Source organism: Eleutherodactylus coqui, chromosome 8 (assembly GCF_035609145.1).
Source record: "Eleutherodactylus coqui strain aEleCoq1 chromosome 8, aEleCoq1.hap1, whole genome shotgun sequence".
Taxonomy (NCBI): domain Eukaryota; kingdom Metazoa; phylum Chordata; class Amphibia; order Anura; family Eleutherodactylidae; genus Eleutherodactylus; species Eleutherodactylus coqui.
This window is the reverse complement of record NC_089844.1, coordinates 186951958-186974110: the sequence shown is the minus strand read 5'-3', so window position 1 is coordinate 186974110 and position 22153 is coordinate 186951958. Positions and strand designations below refer to the sequence as shown.

At 49.2% G+C, this 22153-nt stretch overlaps 1 protein-coding gene across 3 annotated transcripts in view; it reads left to right on the top strand.

Moving 5' to 3' along the window:
* The window catches only part of LOC136577272 (signal transducer and activator of transcription 1-alpha/beta-like), a 145065-nt gene that overhangs the window by 5753 nt on the left and 117159 nt on the right, over positions 1-22153 (top strand). For all 3 annotated transcript variants that reach the window (XM_066577117.1, XM_066577119.1, XM_066577118.1), the window contains one exon: positions 339-483. In XM_066577117.1, the coding sequence (XP_066433214.1) occupies positions 339-483 (145 nt within the window). The remainder of the gene's footprint in view (positions 1-338; positions 484-22153) is intronic.

Sequence of the window (22153 nt, the reverse complement as noted above, 5' to 3'; positions counted from 1 at the left end):
GGGCATTGGGGTACCTGTGTGCACATCACTGCTATCTTATATCAAGTGTTGCTTTAGACAGGCCATGCATCAGAAAAATCCCTTTTACAAGCTGCCATAAAAATACGGAATGGTGGTTAATGGGTTAAATTATGCGATATTCATAGAAAGCAACATTCGCCATAAGTGGTGACAAGGGGACCCCAACTCCACCTGCTAAGACTGCCATTTAACGGATCTAGATTAGTTTGGGGATTTGTAGACTTTTTTTTCTTGCTTCCCACAAGCTGAAGTTGTCTTTAATATGTAGCGTCCGTCCGGAGGCTCCATGTGTGACTGTGACCATGTTTGTCTTTCAGGGAGCACGCATCGACTAACGTGTCTCTGGCCACCATCCTGTTTCACGGTCTTCTGTTTCAGTTGGATGACCAGTATAGCAGGTTCTCCTTGGAAAGCAACTTCTTGTTGCAGCATAACATTCGGAAGAGCAAACGCAACCTACAGGTGCCGTATACATATATAGACTTCTGACTTATCACTTGTAACTGCATAGACAGTAGATAACTGTTAAAGGGAGCTTAGGAGCCTACTGGGGGGGGGAAGAGCCTAACGGAGTATGTGAGGACGCACTGGACGAGATCACGCCGTATATCCTTACATTAATCCTGTTACTGGGACAGAACATTGGTTAGCTTACAGCTCCGGAGCTCCAGCATCTGCTCTGCCGCTACAAAAGGGCATGACGCACCGTAAGGAGCACTGCCAACTGGGAGAAGCCGGCGGTGGTGAGAACAAAGATGGCGCCGGTGTGCAGGGAGAGAAGGACTGCGAGCACGTGGAAGTCAATCTGGAGACCCTGGGGCAAGGCTCTCAAAGTTTGCCAGGGTGGTTCCATTGGCAGCACAGACGCCTGTGAGGGAGAACAGCGATATCTATGTACAGGACATCACCAATAAGACTGGAAATCTAACGGTAGCGCTGGTGGATGGAGGAGAGAAGACAAGTCCAACATAGAGGATCACAGAGGACATGGATCCCCAGGGAGTACATCCACAACACTAAATGCAGAGTCCACATAGAGACCTTGTGGGGTGTGAACAAGGGTAATAGTAAATTAAGTACACTCCAACTACAAGTCCGCTCCCTACAGGATAACATGACAACCATTAGACAAGATACACAAAAAGCGACAGAGCGAATGACCACAGTGGAAGATCAGTTAGTACATCTGAAATGGGATATGAAGTGAAACGTTTAGTCTATTGCCAATTTGAGTAAAATCGAAGACCTTGAAAATCGGTCAAGGTGTAATAACACCCAGATGATTGGTCTTGCCGAGAAAGTGGAGGGTAGTGGTCCTTCTGACTACTTCCAATCATTGCCAAAAAGATTACCGAGCTATGATTCACTGCCGCCAACATTCGCGATTAAATGGGGTCATCATGTCCCATCCAGACCATCCCCAACCTAGGGGTTCCTCCACATTCCATCCTTATTAAGCTGCTTAGTTTTTTATCGGATGACTTGAATTTTTCAATGACACTATTTAAGATACTATGAAATGTACTGAGCAAACACAAGACACTCGCCTGTCTTCGTCAGGGGCAGTCAGGGCAGACGAGTCAGCTTTGCTTTACAGGTGGCTACACGCAGAAACAGACAAACATGGACCTAACTTCCATGGACGAAGGGGACAGGATAATGCTCAGGCATCTGCCCATCAATGGATGGGTAGGACAAAGAAACAGGAACCGGGCATCCAACGACCAGCGGATGGTTGGATTAGACATAGGATGGAAAGCAGCCATAGACCAGACTGACAAACGCCCAAATCACTCACCAAACAAACCTGCAAGCATGAACAGATAGAAATGCTAAAGAATGTACAAGGTATTAGTTCGTGGATTGGCCAAGTCACTTAAGCCCCGTGAACACACTTCAAGGGTCCTCGTTGTCTCGTGGGTCCCTACTCTAACAAGAACACTAACCCCTGGAAACCTACCTGCAAATAGGGCGATCGTCCCAATAGGGACGGCCCTGCGCTAGAACCTAGGACCTCATTCGTCCAGAAATGGTAAACAATCTAAGCAGCACAAGACACAGTTCACACCAACACATCTTGGAATGCATACATAATGATACAGGACTGTTCATACCACATGTCTAGCAACCAGCGCAGACACACAGAACCCATCCCAGCTCACACCCACAGAGCAAGCATGAATGCTGGGCTTTCCGCTGTTTGTTCAGTGTGATCAGTGTCCTGTTCCTATGTGTTGGTACATGTGGCATGAACAGTCCTGTTCAGGGTGCATGCTGTGGTGTGTTGTGTTGTATGCAAATCCCTGAAGTGTTGGTGTGAGCTGTGTTAAGTCCTGCTGTGTTTCGTTTGTCGTCTAGGTAGGTCTCTAGGTTCCAGCACAGGGCTGTCCCCTGTAGAGACGATCACCCTGCATGCAGGCAGGTTTCACATGGAAGTTCTTGCATTAGAGTAGGGACCCGCGAGACAACAAGAACCCTTGAAGTGGGCTCACAGGCATCTTGGCCAAAGTACGAACCAATACCTCGCATTGTATCTATTTACGTCTGTTTATGCATGTGGGTATGCTTGGTCGTGTTTTGTTTGTCAGTCAGTGTGTTATAAGTCAATCCGTGAGTTATGTCCGCTATTTCCGAGTTCTGTCAGAGTTTCACCAGTTCGTGAGTGTGAATGACGAAACAGCAAGTCCCGCTGATTACTAAACTTAATCTGGACTCATTAGTGATGAAATGTGAACAGAAGCTAGAAATATAGTGCTAACTTCCCCTGCCAGGGGTAAAGAGAGTTAAAGGGCTTGTCCCGCCGCCAAAACCTTATCCCCCCCCCCCCCCCATTAATGCCCTGTAGAGTAGAAGCATCACACACTACAGCTTTACACATACAAATCGATATTTTGCTCACCTTTTTATTCTTTTTCTTCCCTTTATAAAACTGACCAGAAGAATTTTTCAAAGATGGCGCTGCTGGGTAGTTCCCATGATACACTGCTCTCTCTCTCTCCTCAGCGTGCGCGCTCCCGATGACGCCGGTCACATGACTGGGTCATTATGGAGACGCACGCTGTCATGGGGAGAGCAATATAGGGCTGTGAAAGCCCGATATAGCTCTCCCCCCTCCGGGAGTTCCTTCACTGCTTTGAATGGAGCCGGCAGCCTCCCGGCCTATTCAAAGCAATGGGAGATCAGGGAGAGCAGTGCGATCTCCTACTACTGCTGTGACAGCTGTAGCCGCAGATTCCTTCATCTCCACAGCATGTCCCCTCATCACTGGACACTGTGACAGCACTGTCACATCATTCTTACAGTGTCCAGTGATATGGGGAGAGGTCTGGGAGATGAAGGAATCTCCTGCCACAGCTGTCACAGCAGTAGCAGGAGATTGCGATCTCTGTCATTGAAAGTGAAAGTAACACAAAACACACACATCCCCCCTCCCCCACAGTGCCCCCCCCAGTGTCCCCCATACACATGCCCCTTACCACAGAGCCCCCTCCAAAGTACCTCCCACAGTGCCCCCCCCACACTGCCCCTCCTTCAAACATGCCCCACACACACACATGCCCCTCCCACAGTGCCCCCCCAAAGTACCCCTCCCTCCAAAGTGCCCCCCCACACACATGCTACCCAACAGTGCCTTCCCCCACAGTGCGCCATCCAGAGTGCCCCCCCCCTCAGTGCCCACTCCAAAGTTCCCCACAGTGCCCCCTGCAAAGTGTTCCTCTCCCACCAGTGTCCCTCCACAGTGCCCACCCCAAAGTGCCCCCCGCCACACAGTGCGCCCATACACATACACCCCCCCCCTCTACAGTGCCTCAGCCACAGTGCCCCCACACACATGCACCCCCATTGTCTCCCACCAGTGACCCCCCCCCCCCCCTACAGTGCCACCCCCGACAGTGCTCACACACAGTGCCCCTCTAGTGTCCCCTACCACACAGTGCTCCCCCCCACAAGTACACTGACAGCACCCACCACCCCTCCCCACCACAAGTTCAGTGACAGCTATATATAGATAACACAGCTAACCCCCTCCCCTCCCTGCACAGAAAGGATTACACCATGTGTGACAAATTACTGTCACAGAACCCCTCCCACCCTATGCGACAAATTACTGTGACAACACCACCCTCCTCTTTCCCCCGCGACAAGTCTATGTGACGGCACCCGACAGCGCCCCCCACCGGCGCTAAGTGACATGCCGGCACCCGCACCCCCCCACCAGTGGTGAGAGCCCGGCTCCTGCACCCCTCCTCCCCTGGCGCTAAGTGACATGCCGGCACCTGCACCACCACCACCACCACCACCACCACCAGTGGTGAGAGCCCGGCTCCCGCACCCCCCCCCCCAGCGCTAAGTGACATGCCGGTACCCGCACCCCCCCTCCACTACCAGTGGTGACAGCCCGGCTCCCGCACCCCTTCCCCAAGCGCCAGTGGACATGCCAGCACCCAAATCCCCCCCGACCAGTGACAGCGCGGCAACCCCTACCTGCACCCCCCACCTCCCCCCTGAGACCGGTGACAGCGCGGCACTTCCTCCCTTCCCCAGACCAGTTACCCATTGTTGCAGCCAGACACCCTCCCCCCCCCCCCGCCGACCAGTGAAATGCTGGCACCCGCACCCCAACTCCACCCCCCATCCCAAGACCAGTGACTTACCCAGAAGGACGGTCCGCCGGGGGAGGCTACTTCTTCTTCTGCCAGAGCCAGGGGAAGCCGTTGCCATGGAGTAGGAAAAGACTGCGCATGCACCTGCATCAGGCGCGTTCACAAGGACCTGACCAGCGAGCAAGAACTACAGCGCCTGCGCGATTGTTGGGAGAAGAGACACCACTGGAATGGTCGTATCCAAGGCGGCAGACAGGTAAATATAGGGGGGGGGGGGCACCGGATCAGGTAGGTATATATCTTCTGTATGGCGTATTTACAAAGCACACATTATATTACAAAGTGCTTCGTAATAGCCATACAGAGGTATATATAGCCATTTTGCACGGTGGGACAACCCCTTTAATCTAACAAACATGATCTGGATGCCGCAGTTGCTGCATCTGTTCCATAAACCGCCACAATGGATAATTCAGCTTTTCTTTTATAAAGTTTTTAGTAGCCTATTTAGGGACCTGATATGGTGGAAAAAAATACTCAGAAAGGCCGCCTGCAGACGAGCGGGTCGAATCCGGCAGCGAGAATTCTCGCCACGCGATCCGACCCGAGCGCCTGCAGGGACGAGCGCGTACTCACCCGCGCCTGGCGGCCCCGGCTCTTTCATGTGCCGGCTGCCGCGCAGCCGGCGCATGCGCAGACCGGAGCCGGCGGCCGGGTGAGTGCGTGCCCCGCAGAAAATTAGGACATGCCGCGGTTTGTTTGCCGCGCGAAATTTCGCGCGGCCAAACCGCGGCCGTCTGCATAGGAGTGCGTATTTTAATGCACTCCTATGCAAACTTTCAGCGGCGGAAATCCCGCGGCGGGATTTCCGCTCGTGTGCAGGCGGCCAAAGAGCTGGAAACACTTTACAGGACTGAAGAGTTAGGTGGTTTAGTTCTACCCAACCCCATGACACTTTCTAACCTCACGAATGCAGCACTTTAGAGGGTGGGAGGTGGAGGAGATGCGGGATGGTAATTACCAGTTGCTGAAGGAGCATTTTGAAAGTCCATATTTTTTTGAGGACCTAAAGCCGCATAGATTCAAACGTAATGCCAACATTTTGCTGTACTCTAGGTAATGCATAAAACTTGATGCAGGACTGAAGACATTGTTGTCAGAGCTCTAAGGAACTCCATACAGCGTTTCACTGTCTGCTCTGGATCACATGTGAGAAGTTGTGTACACAAATCCCTGACACACGACACAGCCAGTATCATGCGATAATGAAGCTCTTCTGAGTTTATTACAAGGCAGAAACGTGTGTGTGTGTGTATATATTTGCGTGCGTGCGCGCGTGTGTGTGTGTATATATATATATATATATATATATAACACACACACACAGTCCGCTACTTGCGAACAGGTTCTGTTCCAGGAGCCTGTTCGCAAGTCCGAACAAATGGTTGTATGGAGCGGGATCGCGGGTGGATCCCGCTCCATACAACGTTGGGTGCCGGCTGTTCTTACCCAACGGCAGCAGTTCCGACGAGCCGCGCCGCTTGTCGGAACTGTTAACATTTTAAATACCGCTCTGACAGCCTTATTTAAAGTGTTAACAGTTGTGACGAGCGGCACGGCTTGTTGGGTGCCCACTGTAAGAAACAGCCAGCACCCAACGTTCAGGGGTCCGTACAACATCCCACGATGAGATTGCGGGACGCTGTGCGGTTGCTAGGCAGCCGGGGACCTCCTGAAAAGCCCCAGAGCTGCTTATGCAGAGTGCCCATCAAGCGCACGGCTTGATAGGCGCTCTGCATAGACAGCCCTAGAGCCTTTCAGAAGGCCCACAGCTGCCTAGCAACCGCACAGTGTCCCGCGATGTGACCGAACAGGCTTCTATCAGGCTTGATAGAAGCCTGCCCGGTCCCTGCACAGTATGATGTAATGCCATAGCATTACATCATAATGTGCAGAACAGATTGTTCGCATCTTGCGAAATTCGTAAATCGAATGTTTGCAAGTAGGGGACTATCTGTGTATGCATATATAATATAATGCGTGTGTGTGTGTGTGTATATGTGTGTGTGTGTATACATATATATATATATATATATATATATATATAATTAATATGTGTGTATGTATTGTAAGGGATTAGAGTTAGGATAGGTAGCAGCGTGGGCTTCCGCAGCCAGAGACCGTGATACCGGGCAACAAAGTTCTTTTGTCCAGGCTTCGCCTGGGTTTATTGCAGCATAACACAAACAAAACAGAAATAAACACCTGCTCGTCTGAGCGCTCACTAAACATAGACCAGTGAATATAAAGACAACAGCAGCACTCACATGGATTCACTCTAGACCAGTCCAGTCGTTCTGTTGCAAAAAAATGCAGTGAGGAGCAGGTAGCTGCAGCAGCCCAGCTTGGTCAGGATCACGACCCAGTAATCAATAGGAATATACAGCAAAGACCAGGCAGCATCAGATGAATCTTCAAAGCAATTTCCAATCTTTATTCCTCCAACAAAGGAAAAACCTGCGACGTTTCGGTCAATAATGACCTTTCTCAAGCACGAAGCGCCTCTAATATCAGCACAGCGCACAATTAGTTATCTTCATATCTGTGGAGACCAATTGTCTGCTCGGCCTGCCTCAATTGTCGAGATCTATAGAACTGTGCATGGTTAGTTTGTATCTTCATTATTATCCCGACAGTATTTGTGAGACACGACTAATACCTCTAGGTTTTCAATAGTCAAAAGACTTTAGTGTGTATGGGTCAACTAGGACTCTTCGCCACTGGTACGTGCCCTGGGATATGTAAGTGATCTGCCGGTGGAGGAGCAAAAGCAGATTATAGTGGCAGGGCTCATATCACAGGGAAACTAATAGCACGACACTGGCTAGATGAGACCCCCCCTCCCCCCCCCACATTGGGAGAATTCAGAAACCAAGTCAACAGATTACTACCCAGATTACAGGCCACAAATACTATAGCACCTGGTTAAAGTGGCGGAGTATCGTTGAATCTGCTCATCAATAGATCAGTAGTCTAATCATTAAGATCCCTTGGGAAAAACGAGTGGTCCTGCATCAGATGAACGGACATGGAGGCGAAGCCTCGCTCATATGAATAATTATGACCGCGACACAAGTTCTAAATATAAAAGGTCTGAATCTTCTCTATTTGGATACATGTTTGCTGTCTGTTCGCGCCATAGCAAGTTCCATTATCTATGTACATGTAAGAGATGGAGACGAGTCTACACCCCAGGAGACACACAAGATGCAGGAGAAGGAGTAACTAAGGAGCTGCATACATTAATATTCTGATGTGACTACAGACCTTATCCGGGATTGGGACAGGGGAGAGACGTGAGGGAGGGGGTTGAATTGTGTTATGGAGGCTTGTGTTTGTTTTGGTGTTTAAAAAAATAATAATTTAAAGGATAACATACATAGTAACATAGTATGTAAGGCCGAATGAAGACAATGTCCATCTAGTCCAGCCTGTCTATCCTACTGTGTTGATCCAGAGGAAGGCAAAAAACCCCAAGGCCAGAAGCCAATTAGCCCTTTTGGGGGAAAAATTCCTTCCCGACTCCCTAATGGCAATAAGACTGTTCCCTGGATCAACTCCTAATAGTACCTACCTGCCTATATACCAGGATTGACACTTAACCTAATATTTATATCCTGTAATATCCTTCTTCTCCAGCAAGACATCAAGTCCCCTTTTAAACTCCTCTATGGATTTTGCCATCACCACTTCCTCTGGTAGAGAGTTCCACAGTCTCACTGCTCTTACAGTAAAGAACCCCCTTCTATGTTGGTGATGAAACCTACTTTCCTCTAATCGTAGCGGATGTCCTCTTGTTACCGTCGTGGTCCTGGGTGTAAACAGATCGCGGGAGAGATCCATGTGTTGTCCCCTCATGTACTTATACATGGTTATTTGGTCGCCTCTTAACCTTCTTTTTTCTAGAGTAAATAGTCCCAATTTGGATAGCCTCTCTGGGTATTCCAGTCCCGTCATTCCATGTATTAGTTTAGTTGCCCTTCTTTGAACCCCCTCAAGCACTGTGACATCTTTCCTGAGCACCGGTGTCCAGAATTGTACGCAGTATTCCATGTGAGGCCTGACAAGTGCCTTATATAATGGAAGGATAATGTTCTCGTCCTTCGCCCCTATACCTCTTTTAATGCACCCCAAGACGTTATTTGCCTTTGCAGCAGCTGACTGGCATTGGTTACTCCAGTTTAGTCTATTATCCACTAATACCCCCAGATCCTTTTCCATATCACTTTTCCCTAGTGGTACCCCATTAAGTGAATATTTGTGACATCCGTTCCTCCTGCCCATGTGCATAGTCTTACATTTTTCAACATTTAACTTCATTTGCCATTTTTCTGCCCATTTTTCTGGATCCTCTCACCAAGTTCATGCTGTCCGAACCCCAGAGAGCAGGAACTTGGGACAGGCACAGCACTGCAGGGGTATGTGAAACGTTTCAGAATAAAGTTACTCTAAAGATCGGCATGAAGCACGGCTTGGAGACATGAAGTTAAAGAAAAAGTCCGCAGTTATGACATAAATTATTAGAAAAATTACCAAGATGTGTTAGTTTTACCCCCACGACACCGACAGGGTGCATGCCTCTCCGTGGCCGGCTGTGGTGTGTGGAGGAGCGTATGCAGGACGGCATCATCTGTGGGTGGAGATAGGTGAATTTACCAAACTGTGTGTAAAAATATAATGTATCTGGAAGGAGGACGGTCCTGGACTGGCATGTGGTCTTCTCCCACTTCTGTGTGCGCTGTCGCCAAAAGGGTTGACACCAATCTGCCTTACTTGAGCGCACGGTCATGTGCTACAGCGACCGGGAATTGTTGGCAGGTCAATAATTTTACATTGCCCAGAACGAAAATGATGTAGGGCACTGTTAAATCTAAAAACATGAATTTGCTGGAAAGAATACGGCTTCATGCCCGCGGCCGGGTCGCATTCCAACTGTGAAATATCACAGCGGATTCAGACCCAACGCCTCCCAGAGACCCTATACTCACCTCTCCGCACCCGTGGCGAGGGTCTTTGCCGGCGAGCCGGTGCGCATGCGCAGTGCGTGACGCGATTTCCCACAATACTTCCGCTGTGCTCACAGCGGAAGTATCGCGGGACAGACGGTTTCCCTTGACTGCAATAGAAGCAGCCCATGCAGTTTTTTGCACAAATTAGATTATGCTGCGATTTTTTTTTTTTTTTTCCACAAGCGGAAAATCGCAGCTGATTTCCACTTGTGGGCAGGGGAGAATCGACGTAAGTAGACAATACATAGAAGGGTCAAAAAAACCTCTATCTATCTATCTATCTATCTATCTATCTATCTATCTATCTATCTATCTATCTATCTATCTATCTATCTATCTATCTATCTATATAAAATTGAATGTATGTCTGTCTGTGTGTATGTCTGTCTGTGTGTCTGTCTGTTTGTCCTTTATGCGCTACTACACCATTCATCCGATCGGCATGAAACTTTGGGAAGTTGTTGAGTACACTCCTGGGAAGATTATAGGCATAGTACATTTATGCTATGATAAATGACGCGCGTGCGAGCGTCGTCGACATTTACGCCCCCCCGACATAGATCGTTTCATTTCCATCATTGCCACTAATTCTCTCACTTCCAATTCTCTCACAGGCATTAATTATGTCATAAATAGGAAAAGCTAATAGGTCCCAACTCAATTACTCAATTCTAAGCGCAAAAGAATTATCGTCCAAATTTTACGTACGGAATCTAATTTTCCAGAGCGTCATCCCGACGGCCCCATTACATATGGAGGTTGCCCTCTGACCCAGGTAGGGACAGGAAGAGTTTAAAAGCACCTCCCTTTCCACCCGTGCTTCAGTGTCTTCCTGTCCCTACGGTGGGACAGAGGAGCAGCTCCAGAGCTGCAGGAAGAAAAAGCTGCAAGAAGCTTACCGCAAGAATACTTACCGCACGCTGTGCGGCCCCCCTGGAGGGGTAGAGGTCGGGGCCGCACACTCAAAAGTCCCTGCATCCCCGACCTGCGCCGCCGGCGGAGCCGTAAGTCGCCTCAGTAGCGCTGGTCTCCCTCGCGCGGATCGCATGTTCGGGCCGCCGCTGCCGCGATGGGATAGTTCCTCCTGGCAGGGGAACGGCAGCGGCGGCCTCCCTGGACCTCGGGCGCATAGCGGCGACGTCATCCGGCGCGGTGACGTCACGTGCACAACGTAGGGGGCGTGGCTACCGGCGAGAACCCGGAAATGGCGCCAAATTTGAAAATCCTCCCCTTAAAAGCAGGCTAAACTCCCAAGGAGGATCCTGCTGACTGCCAGACAAGTGTATGTGAGTATGTCTACCCGCGACAGCTCAGCACGTGAGGGAGAGATTGACATCCTACCAACTGTAAGTAGGCTATACGCCAAAAAAGAATGCGCAAATGGTCACTTGTACAGCGGATGCATATATGTTCCCCCTTCTTGTCTCCCCTCTCCCCCACTTTCATGGGTAGATGGATAAGGAAGGTCCAAAGAAAACGGACCCGAGGAAAAAATCGAAAAAATGCGTCCTCTGCAACAAAAAGCTCGAGGAGAGCTACAAAAAACCCCTATGCGAGGAGTGAGTGTATTACCACAAGTAATGCTCCTGAATCGAACGCTTGCACTGCTATAACAGTGAATTGCTCTGCCTTCACAGATGCACGGGGAAAATTCTCGCAGAGGAGAAAGCAGCATTCAAATCCGATATCCGCTGCATGATAAGGGAAGAGCTGCAGGCTTCCATGGCGTCCCTTCCCCAGGCCCAGCCAGGTCTGTCACGGGTCCCTAAAAGACCTAGACAGACCAAGTCGGCAAGTTCGATCTCCGGTGAATCACTGGAGCTCCTATCCGAGGGGGAATTAGAGGACCCACCAGTTCCCATAGAAGACGAGAAGAAATATTACTTCTCATCAAGCGACATTGCGCACCTCATCAAGGCGGTGAGGGAAACAATGCAAATTGAGGAAGATAACCCGCCAAAAACAATCCAGGATGAGATGTTTGGCGGCCTCCGATCCAGGAGAAAGATCATGTTCCCGGTTAACCAGACCCTGCAGCAAGTGATTACGGACGAATGGCAGGAACCGGAAAAAAGGATAATGGTTCCAAGAGAAATCCGAAACCGGCTCGCATTCGCCACCGAGGACGTCCGCCTGTACAGGGAAACCCCTAAGGTGGACATCCAAATCGCAAAAGTGGCCAAGAAGACCCTCTTGCCCTTCGAGGACACCTCCCAGCTATCCGATCCGATGGATAAAAAAAATCGACGGATTAATGAAAAAAGCCTGGGAGGCAACATCCTTCACTATTGAGGCTAGCATAGCCTTAACCTCAGTGGCTAGATCCATGGCGCTCTGGCTAAACAGGCTAGAAGCCTCCATAAAGGATCGGGCCCCCAGAGAGGAGTTGGCCAGCTGTCTCCCCCTCCTAAAAATGGCTACCGCCTTCCTGGCTGACGCATCAGCGGAGACGGTAAGATACGGGGCAAAAACCGGAGTCCTCAGCAACTCAGCGAGAAGGGCATTATGGCTGAAGACATGGGCCGCAGATATAACGTCTAAAAACAAGCTCTGCGCCATCCCCTTCCAAGGGGAATATATGTTTGGACCCGTCCTGGACAAAATCCTGGAAAAAGTCGGCGACAAGAGTAAAACCCTGCCCGACAGACAACCTTTCAGGAAACCATCCTTCCCGAAGAGGACGCGCCAGCCACCTCCCGAAGTTAAAGGGAAAGGGAAGACTGGAAGATGGTCGTACCCCAAGGGAGGTCGGGGTAAGGAAGTCCAACCCTCCCCCGAACAAACAGGGGGTAGATTAGCGGGCTATCTAAGCCAGTGGCAAGGGGTAACATCTATCCCCTGGGTACTCCGAATAATCGAAACGGGGTATCAAATTGAGTTCCACTCGCTACCCCCTAGGAGATTCCTCATAACCTCCCCTGGGTCCCTACAGGAACAAGGGAACCTCATAAAAGGTGTTCAGGAACTCAAGGACCTAGGGGTCATTACACAGGTCCCTGATTACGAAAGGGGTGAGGGATTCTATTCCCCCCTATTTCTAATAAAGAAACCAAACGGTTCCATTAGGACTATATTTAATCTTAAAGCCCTAAATAAATTTATCTCGTACAAAAAATTCAAGATGGAAACAGTAAGATCCATCGTCTCACTAATAGATCGAGATAGCGTAATGTGCACCATAGATCTTAAAGATGCATATTACCACGTCCCAATAACGGCAGCCCATCACAAGTACCTGAGATTTGCTCTGCGGGAGGGAGATAAAATCCAACATTACCAATTCACGGCCCTTCTGTTCGGAATCTCCACCGCCCCTCGGGTGTTCACGAAAATCGTAATAGAGATGGTAGCCTACTTCAGGCGGAACCAGATCCGCATATTTCCGTATCTGGATGACTTTTTGTTGGTGTCAAGGACGGAGAAGACCATGCGTATAGACCTATCCATGGTCTTGTCCACCCTAAACAGTTTAGGGTGGATAGTTAACAAACAGAAGTCCGACTTGAACCCTGGTACACAAAAGGTGTACCTGGGAGTATTACTAGACTCCCACATCCAGGAATCCCGGCTTCCATCATCCAGGAAGGAAGACCTCACCCAAAGAGTAAACTCCCTCTGTCAGGCTACGACTGTTTCGATTAGAGAAACAATGAAGGTGCTGGGCATTCTGACAGCTTGCATTCAGATAGTCCCATGGGCACAAGCCCATACCCGGCAACTACAAGGATTTATCCTTGCCAACTGGGACAAACAGCAGACATCCCTGGATAAGAAGGTGGACCTCACAGAGGAACCTAAGCAAAGGTACCTCTTGGTCACAAGAATCTACTGTACCCATCACAACAGATGCCAGCAAAACGGGATGGGGAGCTCAAGTAGCCGACCTAAATCTACAGGGAATCTGGGACCCCCAAGTAGCTAAACGCTCATCCAATTTCAGAGAACTAAGGGCAATCTGGGAGGCCCTTCAGGCAGCAGAACCCCTTATAAAAGGAAGGCATGTCAAAATTCTAACTGATAATATGACAGCTCTGTCATTTGTTCGTCACCAGGGGGGAACGCGACACCCACACCTGCAACAACTGGCAACAAAGATACTCCGCTGGGCGGAGTCCAACGTGCTGTCCCTCTCAGCGATCCCTTTAAAAGGGTCCACAAATGTCGCTGCCGACTTCCTGAGCAGACAGAGCATTCATCCAGGAGAATGGGGACTGAACCAGCGAGTCTTCGACCAACTAATCTGCCAGTGGGGAGAACCGCAGATAGACCTGTTCGCCACAAGGAAAAATTCAAAGTGCCAGGACTTTTACTCGCTGAACCCCAGAGACAATCCATGCGGGATAGATGCCCTGTCCCAAAGCTGGGACATGGACCTAGCCTACGCCTTTCCTCCCTTCCCACTGATCCCCCGCACCCTCAGGAAAATCCAAACCAGCCGGGCGTCAGTCATACTAGTTGCCCCTATGTGGGACAAAAGGCCCTGGTATCCCCTGCTAAAAGCCTTGGCGATCCGGGGTCCATTCCTACTACCAGCCGTAGAAGATCTTCTCCTCCAGGGCCCACTAACATACCCAGGGGTCGAGAAATTGAAGCTAGCAGCATGGATCCTGAAAGCATGATACTGCGTGGGAAGGGACTCTCCCATAATGTAATTACTACCCTGACAAAAAGCCGTAAACCTATCACGACAGCTATCTACGATAGGATATGGAAGAAATTTACAGAGTTCTGTAAAATAGAGCCAGGGAAAATCCCAGGGATTGACATTCCCGTAATCCTGGAATTTTTGCAGGCAGGCCTAGAAAAAGGCCTTAGTCCTAGAACCCTTAAAGTTCATACAGCAGCACTAGGGTCCTACCTAGATTTTCCCTTGGCAGAACACCGCTGGGTGCGTAGGTTTCTCAAAGGGGCAGAACGGCTTCGACCCTTTGTTAGAGAAACTTTTCCTACCTGGGACCTAAATATAGTCTTAACTAGCTTTTGCCAACCCCCCTTCGAACCCCTCTCACAACTCTCCTTGAGGCTACTCACGCTAAAAGTTACCCTTTTAGTGGCCATAACTTCGGCTCGGAGAATAGGGGAATTGCAAGCATTACATTGTATTGAACCGTACATGGTAATACAAGACGACAGAATTACCTTCAAACTAGACCCAGCCTTCCTTCCGAAGGTACTGTCAAAATTTCATAGGGAGCAGACGATCACTCTGCCCTCCTTCTGCCAAAATCCCCGTAACGAGAAAGAGAGAGAATTTCATAACCTAGACGTTAGGAGAGCTGTTCTAGCGTACCTAGAGGCCACCCGTTCTTTCCGTAAAAATAATAACCTCTTCATTCAATTTCAGGGGCCGGCAAAAGGAAAGACGGCATCTAAGAGCACCATCGCGAGGTGGATCAAGACCGCCATCCAAGAGGCATATAAAGCCAGGGGTCTCGATCCTCCGGCGAAAATTAGAGCCCACTCCACTCGCTCTCTCTCCTCCTCTTGGGCAGAAAAAGGCCAGGCGTCTGCCGAGCAGATTTGCAAAGCGGCGACCTGGTCTAGTATACATACATTTACCTGACATTACAGGGTTAACGTCCAGTCGGACAAAGACCTGAGTTACGGACGGAAAGTCCTTCAGGCAGTGGTCCCACCCTAGAGCCACGTATAATTTGGTATACTCCATATGTAATGGGGCCGTCGGGATGACGCTCTGGAAAGATACGGATTACTTACCGGTAGTCCCTTTTCCAGGAGTCATCACGACGGCCCATAGTTCCCTCCCTTTTAGAATAATTTATGTTCTTCAAATATAAATATGACCGAATAAAGGTAAAATTTGGTTTAGTAAACATTGTCCACCGTAATAATTTATAAGTCACTGAAGCACGGGTGGAAAGGGAGGTGCTTTTAAACTCTTCCTGTCCCTACCTGGGTCAGAGGGCAACCTCCATATGTAATGGGGCCGTCGTGATGACTCCTGGAAAAGGGACTACCGGTAAGTAATCCGTATCTTTCTCACTTTCCAATGTCATAGAAACTTGAAATTTGGCACGAGTATTGATTATGTCATAAATAGGAAAAGTTAATAGGTCCCAACTCCATTATTCAATTCTAAGCGCCAAAGAAGTAGCGTCCAAATTTTACGTACGGAATTTAATTTTCTGACTTCCCAATGTCATAGAAACTTGAAATTTGGCACGAGCATTGATTATGTCAGAAATAGGAAAAGTTAATGGGTCCCAACTCGATTATTCAATTCTAAGCGCAAAAGAATGAGCGTCTAAATTTTACATACGGAATCTAATTTTCTCACTTCCCAATGTCATAGAAACTTGAAATTTGGCACGAGCATTGATTATGTCAAAAATAGAAAAAGTTAATGGGTCCCAACTCGATTATTCAATTCTAAGCGCAAAAGAATTAGCGTCCAAATTTTGCGTGCAGAATCTAATTCTCTCACTTCCTGATGTCATCTATATATATATATATATATATATATATATATATAAAGGAATGTATGTCTGTCTGTCTGTCCTTTTTGCGCTACTATACCATTCATCTAATCACCATGAAACTTTGGGAAGTTGTTGAGTACACTCCTGGGAAGATTACTGGCATAGCACATCTATCCTACGATAGGTGGCGCGCGTGCGAGCATCGTCGACAGTTATGCCCCCCAGACAAAGATCGTTTGATTTCCATCTCAAGCACAAAAGCAAAAGGCATTACGAGTAACGGGATGCGTGTTCAACTACAAAATGATGCATCCGCCGAACGTTTCGCAAGACAATTGCTGGATATTGAGAATGCTGAGGTAAAATGAAAGCTGTGCTGTCATTGGTTGCAATTTTTTATACTGCTGAGGTAAAATGAAAGCTGTGCTGTGATTGGTTGCTATTTCTTATACTGCTGAGGTAACATGAAAGCTGTGCTGTGATTGGTTGCTATATATTTTACTGCTGAGGCAACATGAAACCTGTACTGTGATTGGTTGCTTTATATTATACCGCTGAAGTAACATGAAAGCTGTGCTGTGATTGGTTGCTATATATTATACTGCTGAGGTAACATGAAATCTGCTGTGCTGTGATTGATTTTTATATATTATACCGCTGAGGTAACTTGAAAGCTGCGTTGTGATTGGTTGTTATCTAGATATATAAAAACGAATGAATGTATGTATGTCTGTCTTCGCAGCAACGCGCGACGGGTAAGCTAGTATATATATATATATATATATATATATATATATTTATATATATATATATAGTGAGGGATTAGCGTTTAGGATCGGTTGCAACCTGGGCATAAGCAGCCAGAGACAGTGACACATAGGATAAAGTCTTTAGTCCAGGCTTTGCCTGGGTTTATTTCCAAGCAAACAAAAGCAAAATACAGGCCTTAACATCAGGCAAACATAAAGGAAATCCTGCTCGTCTGAGCACTTACTATACATGTAGCGTCCCTGTCTACACACTGGTAACAAATAGCTCCTGCACACAGCCAGCCAGGACTCTCAGACCTGCAAAGGTCTCAGCTCTCCTCCTGGCCCTGTAGGCCCAGGCTTTATATGGCCTGGTACCAGCCCCACCTGGTACGTGGGAGTGACCACCCCACCCTTCACTTTGGTCACTCCAGGAAAAGCCGGCCCAGATTATGTGGCTTGGAGCCACTTACTTACTACAACGTGTTAGTAGCTTAATGCTACTAACACTAAACTGCCGGCTTCCTCCACCGAGCCCAGGCTGCTCGGTCGCACGCATCTGACCAAGCGCTCCCCAAGGCAGCATAAGAGAGCATCCTCAGTGACACATACCTGCCCTCCAGCACCTTGCCGGTCACCGTCTCACATACAATCCCCCTCTGTTCGAGCCTGCTGGGTCGGACACCTTTCGCCGTCATGCAATGCGTCCTTGATAAGGCATCGACATTGCCTTGTAGCTTTCCGGCCCTGTGCTCTACTGAAAAACTAAAGTTTTGAAGGGTCAGGAACCATCTAGTGACTCTGGCATTTCTTTCTTTTGCCTGTGACATCCAGGTTAAGGGGGAGTGGTCCGTGATCAGCCTGAAGTGCCGACCTAGCAGGTAGTATTTTAGGGATTCCAGGGCCCACTTGATGGCTAGGCACTCCCGTTCAACAATACTGTAATTTTTTTCCGGCGGCGTGAGCTTCCTGCTCAGATAAATTACGGGATCTTCCTCTCCTTATACTTCCTGGGACAGAACTGCTCCCAGTCCCAAATCGGACGCGTCTGTTTGGACAATAAATTCTCGTTTAAAATTGGGTGTGACTAACACTGGACGTTTACAGAGGGCCCGTTTTAACTCTTGGAACGCCTTTTCTGCGTCTGGGTTCCACTTGACCATGACTGACTTACTGTTCTTGGTCAAGTCTGTTAGGGGCGCTGCTATGCTCGCAAAGTTTTGCACGAACCACCTATAGTACCCTACAATGCCTAAAAAAGGCTCTCTTCTGCTTTTTAGTTGTGGGTTGTGGCCAGTTCTGAACGGCTTCAACTTTATTGACCTGGGGTTTTATAATACCCCTACCTATTATATACCCCAGGTATCGGGCTTCTTCAAGACCCAGGGCGCACTTCTTTGGGTTTGCTGTGAGCCCTGCTTTTCTAAGGGAGTTCAGTACTGCCTCTACCTTGGGTAGATGGCTGTCCCAGTCTTCGCTAAAGATGATGATATCATCTAAATATGCTGACGCATATTGACGATGGGGTTTGAGTATGATATCCATCAATCTTTGGAAGGTTGCTGGGGCTCCATGCAAACCGAAGGGTAGGCAGATGTACTGAAACAACCCTTCTGGTGTGGCAATTGCAGTCTTTTCCTTCGCGCTCTCTGTAAGGGGAACCTGCCAGTAGCCTTTAGTAAGGTCGAGAGTGGAAAAGTACCTGGCATGACCCAGTCTCTCAATTAACTCGTCCACTCTCGGCATCGGGTATGCGTCAAATTTTGACACGTCATTTAGCTTCCGGAAGTCGTTACAGAAGCGCAGAGAGCCATCAGGTTTTGGTATCAGCACGATAGGGCTGGACCATTCGCTTTTCGACTCCTCAATTACTCCGAGGTCTAGCATTTTCTTGACCTCCTCTGAGATGGCTCGTCTGCGGGCTTCTGGAACCCTGTACAGTTTCAACTGAACCTTTACCCCCCGGTTCAGTTATAATGTCGTGTTCTATGACACCAGTACGCCCTGGTATATCAGAGAACACACCTGAATTACCCTGTATAAATTCCCTCGACTCTTGTTGTTGGGATTTGGACAGGGACCCTGATACACACACCTCTGGAACCGCACCATGGGGGGTGCTCACTGCAGTCAGGGCTTCTCTGTCCTTCCATGGCTTAATTAGGTTTACATGGTACAATTGTTCTGGTTTCCGCCTACCTGGCTGGTATACCTTATAATTTACCTCTCCGACTTTCTCAATTATGTCATAGGGCCCTTGCCATTTTGCTAGGAATTTACTTTCTAGGGTGGGCACCAACACTAGTACCCGATCCCCAGGGTTGAAGGTTCTCACCTTGGCGGACCGGTTATATACCCGGCTTTGGGCTTTTTGAGCCTGCTGTAAATGTTCTTTAACAATGGGCATGACCGCCGCAATTCGATTTTGCATGAGGGAGATGTGTTCAATAACACTCCTGTAGGGAGTGGACTCGTGCTCCCAGGTCTCCGTAGCTACATCAAGGAGCCCTCGGGGATGTCTACCATACACTAATTCAAAGGGAGAGAACCCAGTGGAGGATTGTGGGACTTCACGGATTGAGAACATCAAATATGGCAGCAGACAGTCCCAGTCCTTCCCATCCTTATTGACTACCTTTTTTTAGCATGCTTTTCAGGGTCTTATTAAATCTCTCAACCAGACCATCCGTCTGTGGGTGGTACACCGACGTCCGTAAGTGCTTAATATTCAGCAGCTTACACAATTCCTTCATGACCTTTGACATAAAGGGGGTTCCTTGGTCCGTCAGGATCTCTTTTGGTATGCCCATGTGGGAGAACATGTGAAGTAGTTCCTTTGCAATACCCTTGGATGACGTATTGCGTAAAGGAACGGCTTCAGGGTAACGGGTGGGATAGTCTACAACCACTAATATATGTTGGTGACCCCGGGCAGACTTTACCAAGGGCCCAACTAGGTCCATAGCGACCCGCTCAAACGGCACCTCTATGATGGGCAAGGGCACTAAGGGGCTCCGGTAATGGGGCATAGGAGCTGTTATCTGACACTCCGGGCACGACTCACAGTAACGTTTTACATCACCATGTACCCCCGGCCAGAAAAAACGCTGAAGGATGCGTTCCTTAGTCTTTTCGCTCCCGAGATGACCTCCCAGCACATGCTTGTGCGCCAGGTCTAAGACTATCCTACAATAGGCCTGAGGTACCACCAGCTGTTCCACAACCTCCCCACGGACCTTGTCAACCTGATACAACAATTCTTGGTTGACTGCAAGGTGTGGAAACACAGTATCAGCCCCCGGGAATTGAGGCTCCCCATTTATCACTTTAACATTTTCCCTAGCTTTTACTAAGGTGGGGTCTCGGAGCTGCTCAGTTCCGAAATTGGCACGTGAGACCTCTAAGTCAGGCATAGCAACTACTTCATCCTGTACCTCTGTCTCACCCGCCAATACTGTTAAGGGAAAGTTATCCCCATTCTCTTGGGTCACCCCTACTGCTGGAACCGTACCCTCAGGGTCAAACGGTTCGGGACACACATCATGCACATTTGCATCATCATGAACCTTATTTGCAGATGACCCTCGGTGTCGCCACAAGTCCCAAAATAGGGGAAAGTCTCTCCCGAGGATCACGGTGTGCATTAAGGATTTTACGACTCCCACCTCATGGGTGGCAAGTCCACACGGAGTATCAAGTCGTACGAGGGCAATAGGATACTCCTTGGTGTCCCCATGCACACAAACAACCCCCATGCGTTGGCTGGTGAAGATTGTGGGATCGACCAGGCTGGAGTGCACCAGCGTAACCAAGCTCCCTGAGTCCAGTAGAGCTGTCACCGCAAAGTCATTCACCTTTAGGTGACATAATGGTCGATCAGTCTCTGACGCAGTCTCTGCAGAACATACTGGCCGGGCGAACATCCACCTCCACCGGGCAGAGTCACAGTTCATTGGTTCCACGGTAAGTGGACAGTTGGCGGCAATATGCCCGGGCTCACGACAGCGCCAACATAGTATGGGGCCTCGGTCCCCTTGGGATCCTACCTGGGACCGGACTGTCCAGTTGGGACTCCTCTTCTGTCCCACATGACCCCCCTCTGAGCCGCCTCCCTTTGGGACATTTTTGACACCCCTTACATACGGAACAGTCTTACCCGGTGCTCCGGCCGACTTGCTGTTCCCGGGGTTGGAACGTCGAGGAGGCACGGCTTGCAGTAAGTCCTCTGTGGCTTTATACCTCTCAACGAGGCTCACGAGTTGGTCCACGTCCTGGGGACCTCCTTGTCCCACCCAGCGCTGGATTGTGGGGGGCAGCGAGCGTATAAACTTATCCAGAACCACTTTCTGTACGATCTCTGCCGGGGACGACTCCTCCGGCTACAGCCACTTTCTCACCAGGTGTAACAGGTCGTACATCTGGGAGCGAGCTGGCAGGTGGTCAGCAAAAGTCCAGGCATGTACGCGTCGGGCCCGCACATGGGTGTCCACGCCCAAGCGTGCCAGGATCTCACCTTTGAGCCTATTATAGTCCTTGGCATCCTGGTCACCGAGGTCAAAGTAGGCCTTTGGGGTTCTCCCGTCAGGAAAGGCGCTACTACCTCAGCCCACTGAGGCGCTGGTAACTTCTCCCTCTCGGCCACTCTCTCAAAGACCGCGAGATAGGCCTCGATGTCATCGGTGGCCGTCATATTTTGTAAGGCCGTCTGTACCGCGGTACGGGTGGTGGGGAGCGAACCAGACGACCTCTGCGCACCTTGCGCCAGGAGAGCATTAGTCTCGGCCTGAGCTCTCATGGCCTCCTCATGGATCTTTTGCTGCTGGGCCAACGCTTGCTGTTGCTGCACGTTCATTTGTACCAGCTGCTTTATCAGTTCCTCCATCTTGGTAGTATCTGATGGCTGTGCCGTTGCAGCTTTCACCCAGGACATGGGGGTTACAGCACTCTCCAGTCAATCTCTCTTGGGCGGTTGCCCTTAGCAACGGTTCCCCAGCTGCTGCAGCAAAATGTCCATTAATTGGTGTATGTCTCTTTAAGACCGCTGCCCGCATCCAAACACCATATGTGAGGGATTAGCGTTTAGGATCGGTTGCAACCTGAGCATAAGCAGTCAGAGACAGTGACACTTGCGATAAAGTCTTTAGTCCAGGCTTTGCCTGGGTTTATTTCCAAGCAAACAAAAGCAAAATACAGGCCTTAACATCAGGCAAACATAAAGGAAATCCTGCTCGTCTGAGCACTTACTATACATGTAGCGTCCCTGTCCACAC